Raw genomic sequence first — 26,019 nt, 5'->3', positions numbered from 1 at the left:
GACCTTAAAGGCCTTCTAAAACTGAGAGATAGCCAAGAATCTTTGAGAAAACCTTGTAAATTACTCTGAGTGTTGACAAATTTTGTTGTATTTTGAAATGGTTTTTTGGTACCTCCTCCCCCCAAAAAAAACCTCCCTCCCCAAACAATAAAAAAATGTGGATAAGACCCTGCCGATTACAACCTTCAGGAGCGCTCTCCCCCAAAGCACCCGGCAAAGGTTGATTTCCTGGATTTCTAAGAAAAACAAATCACGGAAAATTTAAGAACGTACTAGCCATTTGATTTTGTTTGTGGGAAGTTTGAATGCTACTTAAGTGGGCTTAGAACTAGATTAAAGGTCTGATACCGTCAAGGCTTTGCCTCTCAGGAATACTCTATCCCGTGTCGAAGAGATAGTCTGCATAATGTTGCAAGGAATGCTCTAACTCTTTATGGAGTGTCATCATATTTCCCTATCCCTCAATAGAATGCGCCAGTGTGCCCCCTATCTTTCAATGGAGCGTGTCTGTATGTTCCCTATTCAATGTGTCAGGAACTACCAACCAAAAAAGAAATCGCACTAGGTTCTGAAAAGGGTAATGTGTCCGCTACCAAACCAAAAAGGAATCCAAAAAAGGACCTACCTAAAAGGAATCACACCACATTCTGAGTAGGATTTGCCACAGGAAGTACCTTCCAAAAGGAATCGCACCACGTTTTCCATAGGATTTGTCACAGGAAGGACCTGCCAAAGAAGGAATCGCAGGTTCTGAATAGCCTGATGTGTCAGGAAGTACAACAACCATTCTTACTAATTTCGGTTCGTTTTGGGTTTCACTTATACTTCAATAGCAAAATACTTTTGTCCGTTTTAAGCTTGAATTGCATATTCAATTTCAGCTGTACTCGTTTTAAGATTTATTTATTCGCTTACAAAAGTACCTGTTGTACGTTTTTGCTTGGATTGTTTATTTAATTTTTGTTGATTTTGGGTGTCATTTCTTTAATAATAATTCCTGGTCATTTTGATTTTGAGTTATCTTAGGCTTCTGTTTTTTCTGATCTTAAGTTTAATATGGCCTTTACTTTTCTCTAAAAAAATTTCTCGGAAAGGTTTTCTTTTAAATTCATTTCTGTTCTTTTTTGATTGCCAAGGTTTCAGGTTTTTCAAAATTCCTTATTTCAACCAATTTTTTACTCCAAAATAAGTTAACAATCTTGGCAAGAAATAATAGAATTAAACTGAATATTATATATGATAATAATTGCTGAAAGCTCATAAGCTCAGGATTTATTCCAACCAGGGCCGAATTTAAAGCTAGGATGTTTAAACCCAAACGTTTTTACCGCTCTATTCTTGCAAGATATTTGGGGAAACACCCTAAAATTCAACGATAGTGAAACCCACAGGGCCTAGTGGGTCTATGGGTAAATCCTAGCCTGGTTATGCTACAATTTTCATTTTATATTTTTTGTTGTAATAAGTGCAAAAGAAAATACTTGTAATATCATAAAGTGCCGAATGCGCAGTCGGCCTTACGTTTTATCCGCTAGGAAATGGGAAGAAGCCAAACTTTTGGTTTGTAGTGTAGACTATATGTGTCTTGAACACTTTTGGAGAGATCTAACAGAATCAAACTGAATTTTTATGGTAATTAGAATAAAATATCGTTAATTAATGTTTTTTTTAGTAGAGGAGAGGGGGCCGAGTCGAGAAATGGTGGGAGGGTCAGGGGTCACCTCCAATAATTTTTGGAACAGAATATCGTTAACAAGTTTTTTTTTTTGGGGGGGGGGAGGGTTGGATCATGTAAAGAGGAACGGAGGTAATTTCCCATGTTTTTCAAAATAAAATATCGCTATTTTCTTTTTGGGGACGGGGGATCGACCAAAGAGGGAGAGCCAAGGGTCAGATCTTTCGATTTTTTGAATAGATTATTTGTAATTTTTTCAGAGGAAGATGGAGGTTATACCAGGGAAGGAGGGCTAAGGATCAGTTCCAATGATTTTTGTAATAAAATATGGTCGATGATTTTTTTGAGGGGGGGATTAGGCCATGGATGAAGTCAAGGGTCAGCTCCCATGATTTTAGGAATGAATTATCGTAAATATATATATTTTTTGGAGGGGATTTCGGGCCATGAAGGGTGGCCCAGGGATTAGCTTCCGGGATTTATAATTGATATATTTTCGGGGGGGATCGGACTATAGAGTATCAAAGGGTACGCCTTATAAATTTTTGAGTAAATATTGTTAATAAGCTGTTTTTTGGAGGAGGGGGTCGTGCCATGCAGGGAGGACCAGAGGTTAACTCCCTTTAGTTCTACCAAAAAACATCGTTGTTAAGCTTCTTAGGTTTGGATGGGGCTTGTCTGATCTTTGAACTATTTTAAAGCCCTCGCATATAACCTTATATTCCCCCAGGGCCTAACATACAACACTTGCCCCCGGAGTCTTAGGGTTGTGTTGACTTTTTTTTATCTGATCTTTGGACTCTGAACAAAACAGCTATCAAAAAAATATTATCGGATAGATTGGAGTAAAAAGGGCAGAAGGAGCGAGTTGCCCTCTATTCTCTTTTGACTCTTAAATAGGGAACTAGAAGTTTCACTTTTCAATACAATGAGCCCCTTCTGAAGTTTATAGGACCATCCCTCCCTTCCATACAAAACCTTATATGGCCCCGGGGCATAATTTATAACACTTGCCCCGGGTTCTAGGGGATTGTGTAAGCCTCGAGTTTTATAATAAGATCTTTTGTCTGTTTTACACATAATAAATATCTTTAAAATTCGATCAAATGTATCGGGGGAAAAGTGGTTTGTTGGGGGGGGGGATAGTTGCCATCAGATCACTTTTGAATCCTAAACCGGAAACTATAACTTTCAATTTCTAATCATGTAAGTCCTCTTCTATAAGAACCTTTTATAGCCCCGGAGAATAAGGTGCAATACCTACCCAAGGCTCTTGAGGGGGGTGATGCTGTCCCCAAAGATTTTGTTATCTTATCTTTGGCCTATCTTAAACACAATGTCTTTCTCAAAACTTTGACTGGACTCATTTGAGGAAAAGAGATTTTGTGTGGGCGGGGGAGGGGTATATATCCTCCAATCACTTTTGACTACTAAAAAGGTAACTAGAAATTTTAATTTCCATCCAATTGAGGAATATCTGAAGTTTATACTTCAGCCCTATTTATGGCGTCTTCGAGCTAAGAACAAATTTTCCAATGGCTCACCCTACATCCCAGAAAAAAAAACTTGTGCGACTACTTCAGAGACTAATTTTCAGGCTCTAATTCCTACCTAGACAACACATTTTGCCAGGCCCTCGATAAGGAGCTCCATTTTGCAGTTAAGGATATTGGCTTCCTGGTCACTCCGTCTTTGATGCGTTCTAAAATTGTTAAGCTAAAAAAAAAAAAAGAAATCTAAGGGCATTGATGGTATATCTGGCATCTATTTAGGCTTTGCCAGCAATCTTCTCCTCGAGCACCTTTTTCTGCTATTGCAAGTGGTTTTTGTTACTGGCATCGTTCCAGACAGCTTTGGTGTTGGATTGGTCCATCCTATTCTTAGAAAAGGTAAACCAGCTGGCCAGAGTGGTTCATATCGTCCGATCACTGTTTCAACTACTTTTTGTAAGCTATTTGAATCCCTTATTTTTGATGGAAATTGTACTTCGAGGCATTACTCCGGACGACCAGTTCGGGATCAAAAAGCACTCAGGACGGAAAACACGTTCACAGTGTTCGTGCAAATCTTCTTGTTGATGGAGATAAAAATGGTGATTTTCTCCTTTTGGAGCGCTTGATGTTAGTAGAGCCTTCAATTCTGGCATCCATGGCCATATCCTGCTCCAAACCCTTCAGCGAGGTATTTAACCCATCTGCTTGCCCTGGCTCCCTTCTGGAAAATATTCACAGCTACCGAAAAGAAAGCCATTTGTAGAGCATTCTACAGATATGCCAAATTTCTCCTGCGTCTCCCTCTGTGACACAGCAATGGCGACATTTCCATGAAATACAAGGTCACCAACTCTTCTATGGCCATAGAGAGAAGAACCTCCAAATTTAGTGCCAATGTTTTAAGAGCCAGCCACCCCTGGACTAGTGTTATTTTATAATTTTTGTGGTTGAAGTGTATTTATTATTTTTTCTTGTACTCCGTCTTTTCCGTTTTTGACGTGTAATAAATTAATAATAATAATAGGAACCTTATATGCCCCTGGGGCATAACTTACGACACTAGCTCCCAGGTTTTGGAGGTATGGTCGATCCCAGAGTCTTGTTATTTGATCTTTATACTATTTTAAACAAAATGGCTATCTAAAAATTTTAGTCTGATGCTTTTGGTTGAACAGAGGGCTTTTGGAGGTGGGGGGGGGCTATTTGCACTCCGATCAATTATGACTTTTAAAACTCAAATTGCAATTGAATGAGCCCCCACCAAAGTTTATACTACCATCCCTTCCATACAAACTTTATACATCTCCGGCGGATAAATTTACAATATCTGTCCCCGAGGTTTGGGGGCTCTACTATCCCCGGAATATTTTTATATGATCTGGGGTCTATTTGAGCAAAATTTCTATAGAAAAATAAAAAATAAAAATTTAGAAAATTATAAAAAAACTTGTTTTTTTTTTTATTTAACAGAGGTAAGGAGCGATTTTTCCATAATAAGAAAAGCCAAAAAAAAAAAAAAAATACAAATTGAGACAACATTTGAGTAAAAATAATAAAGTGTTATTCATTGGGAACTCTCTCAAAAAGTAAGCTTTGTTGGTTTGAATTGATACCACCAAATTATTTTTCAGGCATCTTTTATGTGTTCGTTGCTCTTGGTCCTGCAGTTGGTTATCTTCTCGGTAGTGAATTACTTCGGATTTTTGTCGATTATCCAGATCCGTAAGTTTTTAAAATATATTTGTTCTTTAAAGATTTTTATGGCACTTGGTATTAACCAAGTGACATATAACAATCGCAAATTCTGTCGGTCTGTCTGTCTGTCGGTCAGTCGGTCCCGGTTTTGCTACTTTAGGCACTTCCAGGTAAGCTAGGACGATGAAATTTGGCAAGCGTATCAGGGACCGGACCATATTAAATTACAAATAGCCTCGTATAGCCCCGTTTTCCCGATTTGACCATCCGGGGTGGGGGGCGGAGTGGGGGGCCAGTTAATTCGCAAAAATAGAAAAAATGAAGTATTTTTAACTTATGAGCGGGTGATTGAATCTTAATGAAATTTGATGTTTGGAATTATACTGTGTCTCAGAATCCTTATTTTAAATCCCGACCGGATCTGATGACATTGGGGGGAGTTGGAGGGGGAAAACCTAAAGTCCCGGTTTTGCTACTTTAGGCAATTCCAGGTAAGCTAAGACGATGAAATTTTGCAAGCGTATCAGGGATCGGGCCAGATTAAATTAGAAATAGTCGTTTTTCCGATTTGACCATCGGGGGGGGGGAGTGGGGGGCCGGTTAATTCGGAAAAAATAGAAAAAATGAAGCATTTTTAACTTATGAGCGGCAGATTGGATCTTAATGAAATTTGATGTTTGGAATGGTATTGTGTCTCAGAGCTCTTATTTTGAATCCCGACCGGATCTGATGACATTGGGGGGATTTGGAGGGGGGAGCCTAAAATCTTGGAAAACACTTAGAGTGGAGGGATCGGGATGAAACTTGATGGGAAAAATAAGCGCAAGTCCCAGATACATGATTGACATAATCGGAACTGATTCGATCTCTTTGGGGTAGTTGGGGGGGAGTAATTCTTAAAAATTAGAAAAAATGAGGTATTTTCAACTTACGAACGGGTGATGGGATCTCAATGAAGTTTGATTTTTAGAAGGATATCGTGTCTTAGAGCTCTTATTTAAATCCCGACCGGATCTGGTGACGGGGGCGGGGAGTTGGGAGGGGGAAACCTAAAACTTGGAAAACACTTAGAGTGGAGGGATCGGGATGAAACTTGGTGAAAAAAAAACACGAGTCTTAGATACATGATTGACATATCCAGAACGGATCCGCTCTCTTTGGGGTATTTGGGGGGGGGGGTAATTCTGAAAAATTAAAAAAAAATGAGGTATTTCTAACTTACGAACGGGTGATCTGATCTCCATGAAATTTGATATTTAAAAGGATATTATGTCTGAAAGCTCTTATTTTAAATCCTGACCGGATCTGGAGACATTGGGGGAAGTTTGGGGTGGGGAAACCTAAAATGATGGAAAGCGCTTAGATTGGAGGGATTGGGATGAAACTTGGTTGGAAAAATAAATAGAAGCCTTGCATACGTGATTTACATAATTGTCACGGATCCGCTCAATTGTGGGGGGGGGGGGATAATTCTGAAAAATAAGAAAAAATGACGTATTTTTAACTTACGAAGGAGTGATCGGATATTCATGAAACTTCATATTTAGAAGGACCTCGTAACTCAGATATCTTATTTTAAATCTCAACCGGATCAAGCGTAATTGGGGGGGGGGCAGTTGGGGGGCCGGAAATCTTAGAAAATACTTAAAGCGGTGAGATCAGGATGAAACTGGATAGGAAGAATAGAAACCTGTCTAAGATACGCGACTGGCATAACTGGACCGGATCTGCTCTCTTTGGTGGAATTGGGGGGGGGGGGTAATTTTGAAAATTGAGGTATTTGTAACTTACGAAAGGGTGACCAGATCCTAATGAAATTTAATATTTAGAAGGATCTTGTGCTTTAAAGTTTTAATTTCAAATTCCGACCAGATCCCGTGACATTCGGGGGAGTTGGAGGGGGAAACCGGAATTCTTGGAAATCATGAAAATTGGGGTATTTATATCTTACGAATAGATGATCGGATCATAATGAAATTTGATTTTTAAAAGGAATCCATGTCTCAGAGCTCTATTTCAAATCCCGACCAGATCTTTTGACATTGGGGGAGTTGGAGGGGGAAATCGTGGAAAAACACTTGGAGTGGAGGAATCGGGATGAAGCTTGGTGGATAGAATAAACAAACGTCCTTGATACGTGATTGAGAGAATCGTACTGGATTCGCTCTCTTTGGGGGAGTTGGGGGGAGGGGTTCAGTGATTTGGCGAGTTCGGTGCTTCTGGACGTCCTAGGGCGATGAAAATTGGTAGGCGTTTCAGGGAGCTGCACAATTTGACTTGGTAAAGTCGTTTTCCTAGATTCGACCATCTGGGGGGCAAAAGGGAGAGGCAAAATTAGAAAAAATTAGGTATTTATAACTTACGAGTGGGTGATCGGATCTTAATGAATTTTGATATTTAGAAGGACTTTGTGACTCAGAGCTCTTATTTTAAATCTTGACCGGCATTAAGCCTCTTTTTTCCTTTTTAAATCAATCTATTGATTCATAGAATTTTGTTAGAGCTCATACCATATGATCTCTTGGCTCTTAGCTCTTCTCGCCTCGTCACAAGTGTCATATGAGCTCTTAGCTCTTGTATTGATTGGTTTTTAAGATTACATATTTTTTCAGATCATCCAATTAGTGAAGCGTAAAAGCAGATCAAACAGTTTGTGGTAACTGTAGTTAGGAGCGATCCGGCTCAATAGTAACTGAAACTTTAAAAAACGGAATTTTAATACCAATAGTTCTTACATCGTAAGAACTGCATTTTAATGTTGATTTTAAATATATATATATATATATATATATATATATATATATATAATATATATATATATATATATATATATATATATATATATATATATATATATATATATATATATATATAATTCTGAAAAATTAAAAAAAAATGAGGTATTTCTAACTTACGAACGGGTGATCTGATCTCCATGAAATTTGATATTTAAAAGGATATTATGTCTGAAAGCTCTTATTTTAAATCCTGACCGGATCTGGAGACATTGGGGGAAGTTTGGGGTGGGGAAACCTAAAATGATGGAAAACGCTTAGATTGGAGGGATTGGGATGAAACTTGGTTGGAAAAATAAGTAGAAGCCTTGCATACGTGATTTACATAATTGTCACGGATCCGCTCAATTGTGGGGGGAGGGATAATTCTGAAAAATAAGAAAAAATGACGTATTTTAACTTACGAAGGAGGGATCGGATATTCATGAAACTTCATATTTAGAAGGACCTCGTAACTCAGATATCTTATTTTAAATCTCAACCGGATCAAGCGTAATTGGGGGGGGCAGTTGGGGGGCCGGAAATCTTAGAAAATACTTAAAGCGGTGAGATCAGGATGAAACTGGATAGGAAGAATAGAAACCTGTCTAAGATACGCGACTGGCATAACTGGACCGGATCTGCTCTCTTTGGTGGAATTGGGGGGGGGGGGTAATTTTGAAAATTGAGGTATTTGTAACTTACGAAAGGGTGGCCAGATCCTAATGAAATTTAATATTTAGAAGGATCTTGTGCTTTAAAGTTTTAATTTCAAATTCCGACCAGATCCCGTGACATTCGGGGGAGTTGGAGGGGGAAACCGGAATTCTTGGAAATCATGAAAATTGGGGTATTTATATCTTACGAATAGATGATCGGATCATAATGAAATTTGATTTTTAAAAGGAATCCATGTCTCAGAGCTCTTATTTCAAATCCCGACCAGATCTTTTGACATTGGGGGAGTTGGAGGGGGAAATCGTGGAAAAACACTTGGAGTGGAGGAATCGGGATGAAGCTTGGTGGATAGAATAAACAAACGTCCTTGATACGTGATTGAGAGAATCGTACTGGATTCGCTCTCTTTGGGGGAGTTGGGGGGAGGGGTTCAGTGATAGTGAATCTTAATGAAATTTGATGTTTGGAATTATACTGTGTCTCAGAATCCTTATTTTAAATCCCGACCGGATCTGATGACATTGGGGGGAGTTGGAGGGGGAAAACCTAAAGTCCCGGTTTTGCTACTTTAGGCAATTCCAGGTAAGCTAAGACGATGAAATTTTGCAAGCGTATCAGGGATCGGGCCAGATTAAATTAGAAATAGTCGTTTTTCCGATTTGACCATCGGGGGGGGGGGGAGTGGGGGCCGGTTAATTCGGAAAAAATAGAAAAAATGAAGCATTTTTAACTTATGAGCGGCAGATTGGATCTTAATGAAATTTGATGTTTGGAATGGTATTGTGTCTCAGAGCTCTTATTTTGAATCCCGACCGGATCTGATGACATTGGGGGGATTTGGAGGGGGGAGCCTAAAATCTTGGAAAACACTTAGAGTGGAGGGATCGGGATGAAACTTGATGGGAAAAATAAGCGCAAGTCCCAGATACATGATTGACATAATCGGAACTGATTCGATCTCTTTGGGGTAGTTGGGGGGGAGTAATTCTTAAAAATTAGAAAAAATGAGGTATTTTCAACTTACGAACGGGTGATGGGATCTCAATGAAGTTTGATTTTTAGAAGGATATCGTGTCTTAGAGCTCTTATTTAAATCCCGACCGGATCTGGTGACGGGGGCGGGGAGTTGGGAGGGGGAAACCTAAAACTTGGAAAACACTTAGAGTGGAGGGATCGGGATGAAACTTGGTGAAAAAAAATACGAGTCTTAGATACATGATTGACATATCCAGAACGGATCCGCTCTCTTTGGGGTATTTGGGGGGGGGGGGGGTAATTCTGAAAAATTAAAAAAAAATGAGGTATTTCTAACTTACGAACGGGTGATCTGATCTCCATGAAATTTGATATTTAAAAGGATATTATGTCTGAAAGCTCTTATTTTAAATCCTGACCGGATCTGGAGACATTGGGGGAAGTTTGGGGTGGGGAAACCTAAAATGATGGAAAGCGCTTAGATTGGAGGGATTGGGATGAAACTTGGTTGGAAAAATAAATAGAAGCCTTGCATACGTGATTTACATAATTGTCACGGATCCGCTCAATTGTGGGGGGGGGGGATAATTCTGAAAAATAAGAAAAAATGACGTATTTTTAACTTACGAAGGAGTGATCGGATATTCATGAAACTTCATATTTAGAAGGACCTCGTAACTCAGATATCTTATTTTAAATCTCAACCGGATCAAGCGTAATTGGGGGGGGGCAGTTGGGGGGCCGGAAATCTTAGAAAATACTTAAAGCGGTGAGATCAGGATGAAACTGGATAGGAAGAATAGAAACCTGTCTAAGATACGCGACTGGCATAACTGGACCGGATCTGCTCTCTTTGGTGGAATTGGGGGGGGGGTAATTTTGAAAATTGAGGTATTTGTAACTTACGAAAGGGTGGCCAGATCCTAATGAAATTTAATATTTAGAAGGATCTTGTGCTTTAAAGTTTTAATTTCAAATTCCGACCAGATCCCGTGACATTCGGGGGAGTTGGAGGGGGAAACCGGAATTCTTGGAAATCATGAAAATTGGGGTATTTATATCTTACGAATAGATGATCGGATCATAATGAAATTTGATTTTTAAAAGGAATCCATGTCTCAGAGCTCTTATTTCAAATCCCGACCAGATCTTTTGACATTGGGGGAGTTGGAGGGGGAAATCTTGGAAAAACACTTGGAGTGGAGGAATCGGGATGAAGCTTGGTGGATAGAATAAACAAACGTCCTTGATACGTGATTGAGAGAATCGTACTGGATTCGCTCTCTTTGGGGGAGTTGGGGGGAGGGGTTCAGTGATTTGGCGAGTTCGGTGCTTCTGGACGTCCTAGGGCGATGAAAATTGGTAGGCGTTTCAGGGAGCTGCACAATTTGACTTGGTAAAGTCGTTTTCCTAGATTCGACCATCTGGGGGGCAAAAGGGAGAGGCAAAATTAGAAAAAATTAGGTATTTATAACTTACGAGTGGGTGATCGGATCTTAATGAATTTTGATATTTAGAAGGACTTTGTGACTCAGAGCTCTTATTTTAAATCTTGACCGGCATTAAGCCTCTTTTTTCCTTTTTAAATCAATCTATTGATTCATAGAATTTTGTTAGAGCTCATACCATATGATCTCTTGGCTCTTAGCTCTTCTCGCCTCGTCACAAGTGTCATATGAGCTCTTAGCTCTTGTATTGATTGGTTTTTAAGATTACATATTTTTTCAGATCATCCAATTAGTGAAGCGTAAAAGCAGATCAAACAGTTTGTGGTAACTGTAGTTAGGAGCGATCCGGCTCAATAGTAACTGAAACTTTAAAAAACGGAATTTTAATACCAATAGTTCTTACATCGTAAGAACTGCATTTTAATGTTGATTTTAAATATATATATATATATATATATATATATATATATATATATATATATATATATATATATATATATATATATATATATATATATATATATATATATATATATATATATATATATATATATATATATATATATATATATATATATATATATATATATATATATATATATATATATATATATATATATATATATATATATATATATATATATATATATATATATATATATATATATATATATATATATATATATATATATATATATATATATGTTTCATCAAGTTTAGACTTACCCATCAAAAGTTACGAGCCTGAGAAAATTTCCCTTATTTTAGGAAATAGGGGAAACATCCCCTAAAAGTAATACAATCTTAACGAAAATCGCACCATCAGGTTCAACGTAGCAGAAAACTCTATTGTTGTAGTTTCAAGCTCTTATCTATAAAAATGTGGAATTTCGCATTTTTTTTTTGCCAGAAGACAGATCACGGATCTGCGTTTATTTGTTTTTGGTATTTTGTTGTTTTTTTTCCCAGGGGTGATCGTATTGACTCAGTAGACCTAGAGTGTCGCGAGAAGGCTCATTCTAACACAAATTAAAAGCTCTAATGCCCTTTTTAAGTGACCAAAAATTGGAGGGCACCTAGGCCCCCTCCGACGCTCATTTTCCCCCAAAGTCACAAGATCAAAATCTAAGATAGCCATTTTTATTCACCACAGTCAAAAAACCTAATAACTTTGTCTTTGAGGACTACTTACTCCCCCAGGGTCCCTGTGGGAGGGGCTGCAAGTTACAAACTTTGACCATCGGCTTTTGGGAAGTGTACAGACGCTTTAAGGAGGATTTTTTTGGTCTGGGGGGGGGAGAAGTTGAGGGACGGGGGTATGTGGGATATATATATATATATATATATATATATATATATATATATATATATATATATATATATATATATATATATATATATATATACATATATATATATATATATATATATATATATATGTATATATATATATATATATATATATATATATATATATATATATATATATATATATATATATATATATATATATATATATATATATATGTTTCATCAAGTTTAGTCTTACCCATCAAAAGTTACGAGCCTGAGAAAATTTTCCTTACTTTAGGAAATAGGGGAAACATCCCCTAAAAGTAATACAATCTTAACGAAAATCGCACCATCAGGCTCAACGTAGCAGAAAACTCTATTGTTGTAGTTTCAAGCTCTTATCTATAAAAATGTGGAATTTCGCATTTTTTTTTTTGCCAGAAGACAGATCACGGATCTGCGTTTATTTGTTTTTGGTATTTTGTTGTTTTTTTCCCAGGGGTGATCGTATTGACTCAGTAGACCTAGAGTGTCGCGAGAAGGCTCATTCTAACACAAATTAAAAGCTCTAGTTCCCTTTTTAAGTGACCAAAAATTGGAGGGTGCCTAGGCCCCCTCCCACGCTCATTTTCCCCCAAAGTCACAAGATCAAAATTCTAAGATTGCCATTTTTATTCACCACAGTCGAAAAACCTAATAACTTTGTCTTTGAGGACTACTTACTCCCCCAGAGTCCCTGTGGGAGGGGCTGCAAGTTACAAACTTTGACCATCAGCTTTTGGGAAGTGTACAGACGTTCCATGGAGTAATTTATAATGGGGGAAGAAAATTTCAATGAAGGGGGTGCAGGACTTTCTAACATTATTTAAAAAACAATGAAAAAAAAATGAAAATTTTTTTCATTTATGATTTCATTGAACAGAAATTATTACGCATATGAGGGGTTCACCTCCTCGTAATACTTGCTCCTTACGCTAAAGTATCTTAGTAATTTCAACTATTTATTCTACGGCGTTTGTGATTCAGGGGTCATTCTTAAGGGATTGGGAGAAAATTTAAGTTTTAGTGTAAAGAGCGAGGTATTGAACAGGGGGTGAGCCCCCCTCATATACGTAATAAAAATATACAAATATAGAAGTTTGTTACTTAAGTTAATTCATAAGTTACGTATATTTTTACCAATAAAAACGTTCGTAAAAAATTTAAGTTTTAGTTGCCTGTTTAAGCAATCAAAAAATTGGGGGGCAACTAGGCCTCCTCTTCCGCTCCTTTTTTCTCAAAATCTTCCGATGAAAACTATGAAAAAGCCATGACGCCAAAAGAAAAATAATATGCAAATTTTATTTTAATTATATATGTGCGTGGAGTCAAAATCAAAACATGCATAATTAAAAAACGTTCAGAAATTAAAAAAAACAAGTTTTTTAAAACGTTTCTACTGTTTTAAAAATTAAAGTTAAGAGAAAGAGTCAAGCTTTAGTGTAAAGAGCGGGACGTTGAGGAGGAAATGCCCCTTTCATATACAGAGTAATTTCTGTTCGTTTTAAGTTTTAATGTCGCTCCTTACTTTCAGCTAGAAACTTTTTTTTAATTTAATTAAAAAAGGACTCAGTGGCGAAAATATCAAGTGATCACTAAATAATCAAAAATAATTGAGAAAAACTAAAAGAAAAAAACAAAAAAGGACAGTTAAAGTGATCAATAATCACTTAATATGAATGGTCAAGCAACAGTTCAACAATGTGCCTGAACTTTTTCCAAATCATTATTTTCTAATCCCCTAGAGGTCATTACTTCTGTTCGATTTCAAGGATACCTCTGAAATCATACCGGCACTTAAATTATATTTATGGATTTCTGTTTCGTCGTTAGCTTAGACTGCTTTTCATCGAGATCTTTGAGCTTTGATTTGTTGTTGCTGATGTTACTACCCATTCATTTTACTCAATGAAAAGTCTAATGTCATTCTCATATGAATCTAATGTCGTTGCATATTGTTGCTTTACTTAATTAATTAGAAAAATTTCATTCTACAAAGATACTTTTTAAAGAAAAGTGAAGAGCCATAATAAAACCTAAAAGGAGCAGAAATAAAGTCATATGTTAATCCAAAGGTAAAACAAACATAAAAAAGACGAACAAAATCAAGGCTATAACGAATATAAATTAAACAAGTTATGACATTAGGCAAAAAGAGAGCAGATATTACTATAAATGATATATATATATATATATATATATATATATATATATATATATATATATATATATATATATATATATATATATATATATATATATATATATATATATATATATATATATATATATATTAAGCGAATAGGAATTAAAATGAATCAATTCAAATTAAAATGAACAGAAATTATCACAAATAATAGTAGAGCGACCAACCACTGAAACCTTCTAAATACCAGAGGAAGCAATTATGTGCTCTTTTGAAAACGACATGTGTTTTAGACATCGGGTTTTTCATTTGTCGTAGCCTCGACAACAACACAATACAACAAGAAATTAATATAACAAGGATAATAAATGTTAGAAATGAGAGCTACCACAATCAAGAGTCTGACTGCCTATCCCCCCTAAAATACTTTTAAAGGCTGGAGTGGTATTCGCTTACTACTGAAAAGGATGCGTATTTTTAACATTGAAGTTTTCATTTGCCCAAACAGCTTCAGTAAAAAATTAGATAAAAAAAAAGCAAGAAGAATCAGCTTAAAAGACATTACAGGAAGTAAAAAAAAAAACTATTTATTAGATTAACAAAATTGTGGGCTCGTCAACTTAATTTACTGCCTTGAAAATAATCTTTAGCTGCCAAAAATATTTACGTTTGTTTATTGTATTCGCAAGTTGAGAAATGATATGCCTTCTCAACACAGCTTAGATACCAATAATGGTATCTAAGCTGGTATCAAGCTTATAGAATATTTAGCAGCAATTTTGAAGAAATCTGTTTATTCTGTTAAAGCGATATTTTAAATAGATAAATCAATAAATAATCTAGCAATTGCTGCATTGCATCGTGAATATCATGAATATACATCTTTTTTTTTTTGAAGAAATCTGTCTAGTTTGTTAAAGGGATCTAGAGCACACTCCCAGAGTTTGTATGAAGCTGCCACTCGTTTGGTATGTTAAAAAATTATGTTAGAGATTTTCTAGCTAGTAAATATTTTTATGTATTCTGGTTTCCCTTGGAGTTGATGCCTTTGGATTGAGTTGGATATTTAATTGAGTTGCTTAAATCATGTGCTACCCCCTGCCTAGCTTGTCATTTTTGGGGATTATTAAGATGGGCGACTGTTAAAATTTTTGCGTTAGTATTTTTTTCTCCCCTGCTCTTTCCCGGCTAAGGAGCCTTATGGGCGAGATTGTCTTGAAGTAATTTTCATTTATGAAATTTATTGATAAATAAAGAACTCAGAACTTAAGTATTATGGGAGAAACACTCGAGAAGTGAAGTTTGGTTAATGCTAATGAAAGAATCCTAAGTAAGATCAAATATAATAGTTCAGAAATAAATTTGGGCTACATATTTGCACATTTGGGAGTGAAGGGTAGAGCATAGCGTATATTAAATACGTAACCTAAACAAACCTAGTCTGACATAACCTAACCATAATACGAACTATACTTAATGGAAATATAGGTATCCATGATCAGACAATATATTTTGTCGACATACATTGCAAACTAACAGGAATGAAAACCGGATAATGCCTCGAGTATTTCTCGCATAATACGTAAGTCCACAGCGATATTTTGAATAGACGAATCAATGAATAATCTAGCAATTGCTGATCTAATACATTTTAAAGTAATTTGTTTAAAAGGCAGAGATCATGGGAATAAATAACTTCTGAAACGACACTGGCTAATCATCTTTCGCATTTTTCACACTATCATATTTCACAATCTGATTGAAAACTCTGATTCGATCCTGATTCTAACAAACTGCCATATGACATCGCGTTTTTATTCACTTGCCATTTAACAATGCTTCAGAAATGACTTTTTCTTTTATGTCTCGTATGGTTTTAAGATTTGTCTTTTTAATTTTAATAGGAGAAAATTGTTTTTACTTTTATCGATTGAAATAAAATGGAGTAGTTGTGGGCATCAAGCCATGGCTGATTGTAGAACCAAGGTAAATAAGTCATAGAGCTAAGATAGTGATAGAACTTAAGGTTTTCCAAGTGTTTGGTTAATTTGGCTTGGATAAACGGCGGGAGTATGCGGGTGCCTCTCTTATTGGACCAATATACGTTTTGTTATCTTATAGCAAGTAACGCCTGCCAGTCTCAGGAAGGTTGACCAAGAAGTTAAAATTGACATGAGACCTTTAGATTGCCTGGAATAAGAGGTAAACAAGGGACGCTTACCTCTGATCTTAGGCAGGTTGAACCAAGAATTTAGAATTGAAACATGAGACCGTTAATATGCCTAGAAACAGAGGCAAACAAGGGTCTAAAGTCAAAATGGGGCCATTCTGTAATGAGTGTCAGGCAAGGCAATTGATTCAATTTATAAACTTAGACATTTGCTAGACTAATAAAAAAAAATTTAATGTTAGTTGAACAACAAGTTGACTAAAATTGCAAAGGGGAATAAGAGTCCAAAGCCTACAAAGGCCTCCTATCTGCCTCGAATATTGTGCAATGGAACTTGCAATTATAAGCTAAGACAGTTGGGCTGACAAAAAATTCAACTGTTTTTGCTCGTATCTTGGGTTTGACTGTCTAGGCTTTTTCACAAGCTCAGGTAGTTTTACCAAAAAAATACCCAGATAAACAGTAAAATGGTATTACCTCAGAGAAGGCAGCTGAGGAAAAAAAGGATAATTTTCATTAATTAAAATTAAAAATTTGTAACCGAAATCCCTGCCGATAATCCACAGACCTTATATGAGGAGGTCACTATAGATGAAAAATTAGTGAAAAATGAAATTGACTGAGAATGATGGACTGAGCTGAGGCAATGAATAGATACTATTTGAAAAATGATTGGAGACAGCGGGCACCCACTCCACGCCTATCCCGAAGAGAGATAGAAGCTAAAGTAATCAAGCAGTATTTAAATTAAAAAAAAAAATCTTGGATCTTTTTCGAATTTCCAAAGTAGGCACTTCCTGTAAATACTCCAGTTTCTTTTTTACTCTTTTGCAAACCATTTGTCTCTCATTGTAAATAGCAGAACATTGCTTCTTGAATGTAGTAAATTTGTATTGAAATGCTTTATTTTAGCATAGTTTAGTCAGTAAGTTGCACAATCCTCTGTTTACTGTAATATGGTGATTAGAGTAAGATCACCGTAACGTAAAATTTTGGTTTGAAAGGTCATTTAAGGCACTTAAGACATTCAGAAAGGTTTCACATAGCGATTGAAGACGCCATTGCTAACATGTTGTTTATTTATAGGGTTCCACCCGAAGTTGTAGCAACGAATTTTGTTGGAGCTTGGTGGATTGGCTTCCTTTTTTGCGGCTTATTTGCACTGATAATTGGGTGGCTTCTCCTCGCGTTTCCTTCTAAATTACCAGGTATGATAATTATAAGCTACAGATAATTCAAACTAATAATATTTTGGTCTTGAACGTTATCGCTGAATAATGAATTTAATGTTTAATGAGTTTTCACCTATCAGTTTAAATCGCTTTAACTATTAAATTATTTAAGTATTTAACTATTTAGTTAAGATATTAGAATGCGCCATCATCTTTATTGGCACGAATTATAGCAGGGTTATAGCAGGAAATATGGACAAGAATGGTAAGTTTTTTTTTACATCAAGTTATTGGATTTGGTTGGTTTTATAGTTGAAATGATATGTAATGCGTACTGTGAATGTTTTTTTCTTACTTTCTTCTTTCTTTCGGGTAAAAAGTAGTTCGAGCGTTTTCACCACCATAAGTAATTATTTGGCAGCAGTTTCTCAATACGTTTGTGCAGAAAATATGCTAGCAAATTCGTATTACAAGGATTGCTGCGAAGAATCCTGCAGCAACGTTGCGACACGGAAGGTCAAAGCAAATTTGCTCTTGGTAAAAATCAGTATAGGTGCTCAATACTAGGTTGGGACCATAGTTAAATGGGAGTACAAGAAATTACAGGAGTCATAACTAAAAAATAACAGGAAAAAAAGAAATGACATAATACGTTTGTGCAGAAAATATGCTAGCAAATTCGTATTACAAGGATTACTGCGAAGAATCCTGCAGCAACGTTGCCACACGGAAGGTCAAAGCTAATTTGCTCTTGGTAAAAATCAGTATAGGTGCTCAATACTAGGTTGGGACCATAGTTAAATGGGAGTACAAGAAATTACAGGAGTCATAACTAAAAAATAACAGGAAAAAAAGAAATGACATAATACGTTTGTGCAGAAAATATACTAGCAAATTCGTATTACAAGGATTGCTGCGAAGAATCCTGCAGCAACGTTGCCACACGGAAGGTCAAAGCTGTATGCTCTTAGTAAAAATCAGTATAGGTGCTCAATACTAGGTTGGGACCATAGTTAAATGGGAGTACAAGAAATTACAGGAGTAATAACTAAAAAATAACAGGAAAAAAAGAAATGACATAGTTTGTGCAGAAAATATACTAGCAAATTCGTATTACAAGGATTGCTGCGAAGAATCCTGCAGCAACGTTGCCACACGGAAGGTCAAAGATGTTTGCTCTTAGTAAAAATCAGTATAGGTGCCCATAGTTAAATGGGAGCCCAAGAAATTACAGGAGCCATAACTAAAATAACAGGAAAAAAAAGAAATGACATAGCTTATTCATTCGTCACAACTATGAAACAATTTTTGTGTTTGGACATATATTACCACAAACACAGGTCGATTTTTTTTTAGCACATTTCAAAATTAAGTTTTTGTGGTAATTTCTATTAAATTCAAGGGCCAGGAGAGATTTAGGTCCCTAAAATTCTAAAGAGATCTTCAAAATGGTAATTCTTACTGAAGCTTTCATGCAGTTTCTTGAAGATTTGTTAAGGGTCCATATGTATATCCACGAATCAGGCTCATGCTATTGGGTGATTTGTTATCTCTGAGCAATTTGCTATCTTGTTTTATCTTACTCTCCAGATGTAAGGCTCCTTATATATGGATACTGCAAAATCAATACCCAACCCACATAATGTTCATATTGGATAAAATCAAAATTACGCAGGACTATAGCTACAGCTATGTATCCTGTTCATAATTTGTCAAGTTGAACGTTCTTTATATTACACGCGTAATATTTGTGATTCGTCACTATAAGCAAAGATTTAAGTCACAGTTTGTTGAAGTTAAAACAAGCTGGAAATTTTTGAACAGATGTTTCCCTATACTTAAGATGAATCTGGTAAAAGATATAAAGTCATAGTACAAATTAGTGTCCCTATACTTAAGAAGAATCTGGTAAACGGTATAAAGTCATAGTACAAATTAGTTTCCCTATACTTAAGATGAATCTGGTAAAAGGTATGAAGTCATAGTACAAATTAGTTAACATACTTAATAGTACAATAGTCGAGGACAAACAAGTGTTGACACAATTTTTGAAACCAGCTTCTCGCTTACTAGGAACACTAGTAACATGGTGTTAAGATCAAAGAGAAGTACATACCGTATCAATTTTGTCCTTTTTTTTCATCCACAGGTGTTACTATTTGACTTTATTCATGAGCTATTGGTATTTGGTGTCTTTTCAAAAAAAGATAGGTCAATGATTAAAAAACAGCCGAAGCCCCTAGTTCCATAGCTCTTTTTGATAATTGATGTGTGCAGTTAAGCGTTAGATATATTCAGTTTTGCCTGAATTTTTTGGGTCATGAATCTTTGAATCATTTTTGGTCTCCAATTGCCATCAAACGGCTCACAGAACTGACAGACAATATAAATTATCCTTATTGAATGACTATTTGCTCAGTTCTTCCCTGGGACGATAGAAAATCATCAAGAAGTGAGAATAATTATTTTTATACAATTTTTATATAAGTACTTTATATTCGAATTGAATTTTTTTTTTTGCTAACACTGTAGCAAATATTGCATCTCACAAATTTTTTAAATTTGTTTTAATCGCATGTTTTTTTTTTAATTGGTACGGTTGATACCGTATCAATTTTGTCCCTTTTTCCCACAGGTGTTACTACATACCTTTATTCGTAAGCTAGTGGTTTTTTGGTGACTTTCCAAAAATGGGTAGGCTAATGATTAAAAACTATCCGAAATACTTAGTTCCACAGGGAAGCTTATGAAGCAAAACAAGTTTTGTGATGTCAGGTCTTAAACGTGCCTGGATTCCATATTTGTACCTTTTTTAATCAAATTGGCATGGCCGCAAGAAACCTGTTTTGAAGGATGCCATGAACGGCTAGGCCCGTTTTCGAGAGACCCGTTCCACAGCTCTTCTTGATAATGGATGTGTTCAGTTAGGCGTTAGTTATGTTCAGTTTTGCCTGAATTTTCTTAACAGTTGAATTTCTGTTTCCTCTTTGTCTGATTAGGTGCCTTTATAAAAAAGACAATTTTTACTATTAATTTTTGTCATCGATTTTTCGTTTGTCTTAGTGGGCCAGCTTTATTAGCAGCCTAGAAGAAAATGGAGGACTTTTTCACCACAATATTATTTTAGTTTGTTGCGAAGAACACATAACTTATTTTTTCGCAAAAGATGATTGGTATCAACCAAACTATTTTTTTCTTACTAGTCACATTCAAATTTATTGTGCGATTAAAAAAAACATATACTGGGGTTTTTGTGAGATGTAGTATTTGCTGCAGTGTTAATAAGAAAAATCAATTCGAAACACAAAACTTATTAGTAGAGGTTTTAGAAAATCTTTTGTGAAAATAAGACTCTATGGACCAGCAGTAGGAACTGATTTTTAGTCAAGTAATTGAATTTAAAAAGAACGGCGTTTTTTAGAAGATAAAGGTAAACGATCTTAATCCTGCTGGCCATTTTTGTTTGCTCTTTAAGGGATTTCCTTCATCATTAAAGTGAGGCTTTTACGGTTAGTTTTGTACTTGTTCATTCATTTTGTCTAAGGTAAAAGTTGATTGCAACATTTGTAAAGATTGATGCCTATGTATGTTGGGAGTATTTGGGAAAAGGGAAGGTAAGATATAACTTTATATAGGTAATGTCAAGACGTGCCATGGATGCCAATTTCAGAATTATGGTGATATTACCCAAGATAACTATTGCAGACGTCTTCCATTGTCCTAAAATTGTGTTAAACTTTATTTCAGGTGCGAAAGCGATTGCCGCTCAGAAAGTTTCTCAGGCGTATCAGAGAAAGAAAAAGGGGGAGGTTTGCGAAGATGATGATGACAATGCTGTTGGAGCTGATGGAGGAGGTTTGAAGGACTTGCCCAAAAATGTCATAGCAATATTTTCAAATCCAACCTTCGTAGCGATCAGTCTGGCTGGTGCAAGTGAAGGCTTTCTTGTTGCTGGAATATCAGGATTTGCTCAAAAGATTTTAGAAAGTCAATACCTTGTTCCTGCTGGACAGGCTGCACTATTAATTGGTAATTAAAATTTTTGATATTGTTTAGTTATTATAGATCCTTTTCCTGATTCAGAGGTTTTTTCTAGCATTTTCTAACAAGGTTTTTCGAACATCTGAACAGCTTGTTCAGGTGTTCTGTATGCTCTACTTCTTGTGGTCGCAATCAAAAATTTTTAAACCACACTTCTTTTTCATTCAAACAAAAAAGAAGAAAACGAAAAATAGATAAAACTCTCCTCTTTAACTAATCTATTTGTTTAACTCTTGACTCCAGAGATTGTTTTCTTTATTTTTGTTTCCAGTGCTTTGATGTCCCCAAAAAGTGAATACATTTTAGTCTTCTTTTTATCTATATGCTTGAAAATAAGAAATATCCCTCTATTTACCCGGTGTCGTATTTTAGAGACACTTAAATAAAAAAAACAAGTTTTTTCAACTGAAAGTAAGGAGCGACATTAAAACTTAAAACAAACAGAAATTACTTCGTATATGAAAGGGGCTGCTTCCTCATCAACGTCCCGCTCTTTACGCTAAAGTTTGACTCTTTCTCTCAACTCTTCTTTTTAAAACAGTAAAAAACTTTAGCGTAAAGAGCGGGGCGTTGATGAGGAAGCAGCCCCTTTCATATACGAAGTAAATTCTGTTCGTTTTAAGTTTTAATGTCGCTCCTTACTTTCAGTTGAAAAAACTTGTTTTTTTATTTAATTTCTGAACGTTTTTGAATCAATGCATGTTTTGATTTTGGCTCTCCACAGAGAAATAATTAAAACGAAATTTGCATTTTTTTTTTTTGGCTAAATGGCTTTCTCATAATTTCGATCGAATGATTTTGAGAAAAAAAGAGCGGGAGAGGAAGCCTTGTTGCCCTCCAATTTTTTGGTTAATAAAAAAGGCAACTAGAACTTTTAATTTTTTACGAATCTTTTTATTAGTAAAACATATACGTAACTTATAAACTAGCTTACGTAAAGAATTTTTTATTCTCATGTTTTTATTACACATATGAGAGGGTTGGCCCCCTCGTCAGTACCTCTCTCTTTACACTAAATCTTAAATTTTGGCCCAATTCATTAAGAATGACCCCTGAATCACAAAAGCCGCAGAATAAATAGTTGACATTACTAAAAATACTTTAGCGCAAAGAGCGAGGTATTAGGAGGAGGTGAGCCTCTCATATGGGTAATAATTTCTGTTCGTTTTAAGTTTTAATGCTGCTCCTTACTTCCAGCTGAAAAAAACTTTTCCCTATTTATTTTTTCATTGTTTTTTTTTTCAAAATAATGCTAGTAAATCCTGCGCTCCCTTCATGGAAATTTTATTCCCCATGACAAATTCCTCGATGGAAAGTTCTCCCAGTATATCCCCCTCTTTGAAATCCTCCTGAAAACACCTGTACACTTCCCAATAACCATTACTATATGTAAGCACTGGTCAAAGTTTGTAACTTGTAGCCCCTCCCGCGGGGACTGTGGAGGAGTAAGTCGTCCCCAAAGACATAGTTATAAGGTTTTTTGACTACGATGAATAAAATGGCTATCTCCGAATTTTGATCCGTTGACTTTGGGAACATAATTAGCGTGGGAGGGGGCCTAGGTGCCCTCCAATTTTTTTGGTCACTTAAAAAGGGCACTAGAACTTTTCATTTCCGTTAGAATGAGCCCTATCGCAACATTCTAGGACAACTGTGTCGATACGATCACCCCTTGGAAAAAGAAAAAAACAAAAAACAAAAAAAAACAACAAACAAATAAACACGCATCCGTGATCTGCCTTCTGGCAAAAAATACAAAATTCCACATTTTTGTAGATAGGAGCTTGATACTTCTACAGTAGGGTTCTCTGATACGCTGAATCTGATGGTGTAATTTTCGTTAAGATTCTATGAATTTTAGGGGGTGTTTCCCCTATTTTCTAAAATAACACAAATTTTCTCAGGCTCGTAACTTTTGGAGCGTAAGACTAAACTTGATGAGCTTATATATTTAAAATCAGCATTAAAATGCGATTCTTTTGATGTAGCTATTATTCTCAAAATTCCATTTTTTAGAGTTTTAGTTTCTATTGAGCCGGGTCGCTCCTTACTACAGTTCGTTACCACGAACTGTTTGATATTTAATCCAACGGGAATGGGGATGACCGGGAATGGGAACGGTGGCGCTTGGTCAACACTATGACTGTGTCAAAACCCTTACTATAATAATATGCAACATAGGTATAAACTGTTATTGTTGCACATATTTTCTTGTTCAAATCATACAACAAAGTGGTTTTGGGTATTTAGTATTGGTCCAGACAATATGTAATTATTGTGACAATCTGTCACTTTTCATTTTTGCTTAGATTATTTCAGTGTTACTATAAGAATAAGATTAGACAATATTTAGAATTACAATAGTACAGCATAAAACACTAATATAACCAGTTGAGCATCTTGTGAGTCAAGGTGAAGCATTCTTAGCAGAAGTACCCAGAATCTGAGCTTTCCTTGTCCTGTTCCTTTTTGAGCTTATATGAATTGTAAAAAGCTTACTTGAACTATGATAAAACTGTTTAAAACATGCCATGGGCTGCTAAGAGTGGAAGGTAGAAAAGAGCACAATTCTTGGGGCCCTAGCCATCAAGAAACGCCATTCTGGGCTGCTGTGCAGAAACGCCATTCTGAATAGCGTTGGACGCTGCTGTACCAGTTTAATAGTTTTTTTTCATTGAACTAGTTTTTTTTAAATTCTATTTTATAAATTTTTATATCTACTTTTATCTACCTAATAGTAAATTGAAAATCAACTGGGATTTGTTATTAAATATTTTAGAATGCCCAGGGGCGGATCTAGAGCAAAATCTTAGGAGAGGCCCAATGTGACATGGGTGTCAATGAGCATCTTTTCGGGTGAGGGTAATGTGACAAAGGGACCAATAATTTACCAAATAGACAAATTTATTCTAATAAAAGAGTAAAAGAAGGAATGAAGGCGCCAGAAAAATCTTGTAGGGGTCCTGGGGTCTTTCCGATTCCTAGATCCACCAGTGAAAATATTAGCTCTTTATTATCCAACTGAGTAATTGGAGAAGAGTGTCGGGGAGTGCTACTCCTTTCCTTCCAATACCTGATATTCATGGTATGACCTATCATATTCGTTTCCACTGCCTATGACTGCAAAAAAAGGACAAACATATTATGGTAGGGGTATTTTTGAAGAGGACTAAGGCTTTTGTCTCGTAGGTCCTGCATATGGTATACATATCATAGAGGTCAATTAAGACTTTTAGCGTATTTTAAAGGCTTAAAAATGCTACATAGCTTGAGGCACGCTAGTATTATGCCAGTAAATGATACTAGAGAAAAGTATATGTAACTACATAAAAATAACTTTCATCCAAAGTAGCTATATCCAACCTCCTTGTTCTAAATAGTTTAGTACAAAAAAAAAATCTGCCTTACTAAAACAGGAGACACTTAAATCCACCTCAAAAATGTTTCAATAAGTATTTTGTTAAAGGCCCAGAAGGATAGGACTGAAAAGAATCACAGGTACATATTTAAAAGAAGATTAGCTAGCCATAAAAGAACTACCTGTCAATCAATGATTTTTCTCCTCGGTCAAACCCAATAGCTTCGCCATTTTTGATAATTTGTTTTTATAACTCGTTCATAAAAAGAAATGTCTTTGTCAGGATAAAACTGAACCAGGTGATGATTTGAAATCTAATATGAAGCAAACTTTTTATAAACCAAGAGAACTTTCAAAATAGCTATCAAAGTTAGAAGCATAACATCTGACGGTACAAGGTCAGGTGAGCTTGGGGGGAGGGGGAGGGAAAATAACACATCATTCTTATTTAAGCCAAACTAGCATTTGACGGTTGTCAAACAAGCTCTCTGACCGTTCGAGGTAATAGGAGCTCGGTGGATGTGATAGAATTACCATTTAATTTAAGCCAAAATAGCTTTAGATGGTTGTCAAACAAGCTCTCTGACGGTTCAAGGTCAGAAGACCTCGGTGAGTGTGATAAAACATCATTCTTATTTAACCCCAAATAGCTTTTGACGGTTGTCAAACAAGCTCTCTGACCGTTCGAGGTAAGGGGAGCTCAGTGGATGTGATAGCATTACCATTTTATTTAAGCCAAAATAGCTTTAGATGGTTGTCAAACGAGCTCTCTGACGGTTTAAGGTAAGAAAATGTCGGTGAGTGTGATAAAACATCATTCTTATTTAACCTCAAATAGCTTTGACGGTTGTCAAACAAGCTCTCTGACGGTTCAATGTCGGGAACAGAACACATCATTCTTATTTAACCCCAAATAGCTTTTGACGGTTGTCAAACAAGCTCTCGGACCGTTTGAGGTTAGGGGAGCTCGGTGGATGGGATAGCATTACCATTTTATTTAAGCCCAAATAGCTTTAGATGGTTGTCAAACGAGCTCTCTGACGGTTTAAGGTAAGAAAATGT

At 35.9% G+C, this 26,019-nt stretch overlaps 1 protein-coding gene across 1 annotated transcript in view; it reads left to right on the top strand.

The window, feature by feature from the left end:
• Positions 1-26,019, top strand: part of LOC136031104 (solute carrier organic anion transporter family member 4A1-like) — a 67,435-nt gene that overhangs the window by 24,180 nt on the left and 17,236 nt on the right. Inside the window, exons 6-8 of the mRNA XM_065710408.1 lie at positions 4,800-4,890; positions 17,473-17,594; positions 21,306-21,587. Of these exons, the coding sequence (XP_065566480.1) occupies positions 4,800-4,890; positions 17,473-17,594; positions 21,306-21,587 (495 nt within the window). The remainder of the gene's footprint in view (positions 1-4,799; positions 4,891-17,472; positions 17,595-21,305; positions 21,588-26,019) is intronic.

Source organism: Artemia franciscana, chromosome 9, assembly GCF_032884065.1.
Source record: "Artemia franciscana chromosome 9, ASM3288406v1, whole genome shotgun sequence".
NCBI classification, from domain to species: domain Eukaryota; kingdom Metazoa; phylum Arthropoda; class Branchiopoda; order Anostraca; family Artemiidae; genus Artemia; species Artemia franciscana.
This window is presented reverse-complemented; position numbering and strand designations above follow the sequence as displayed.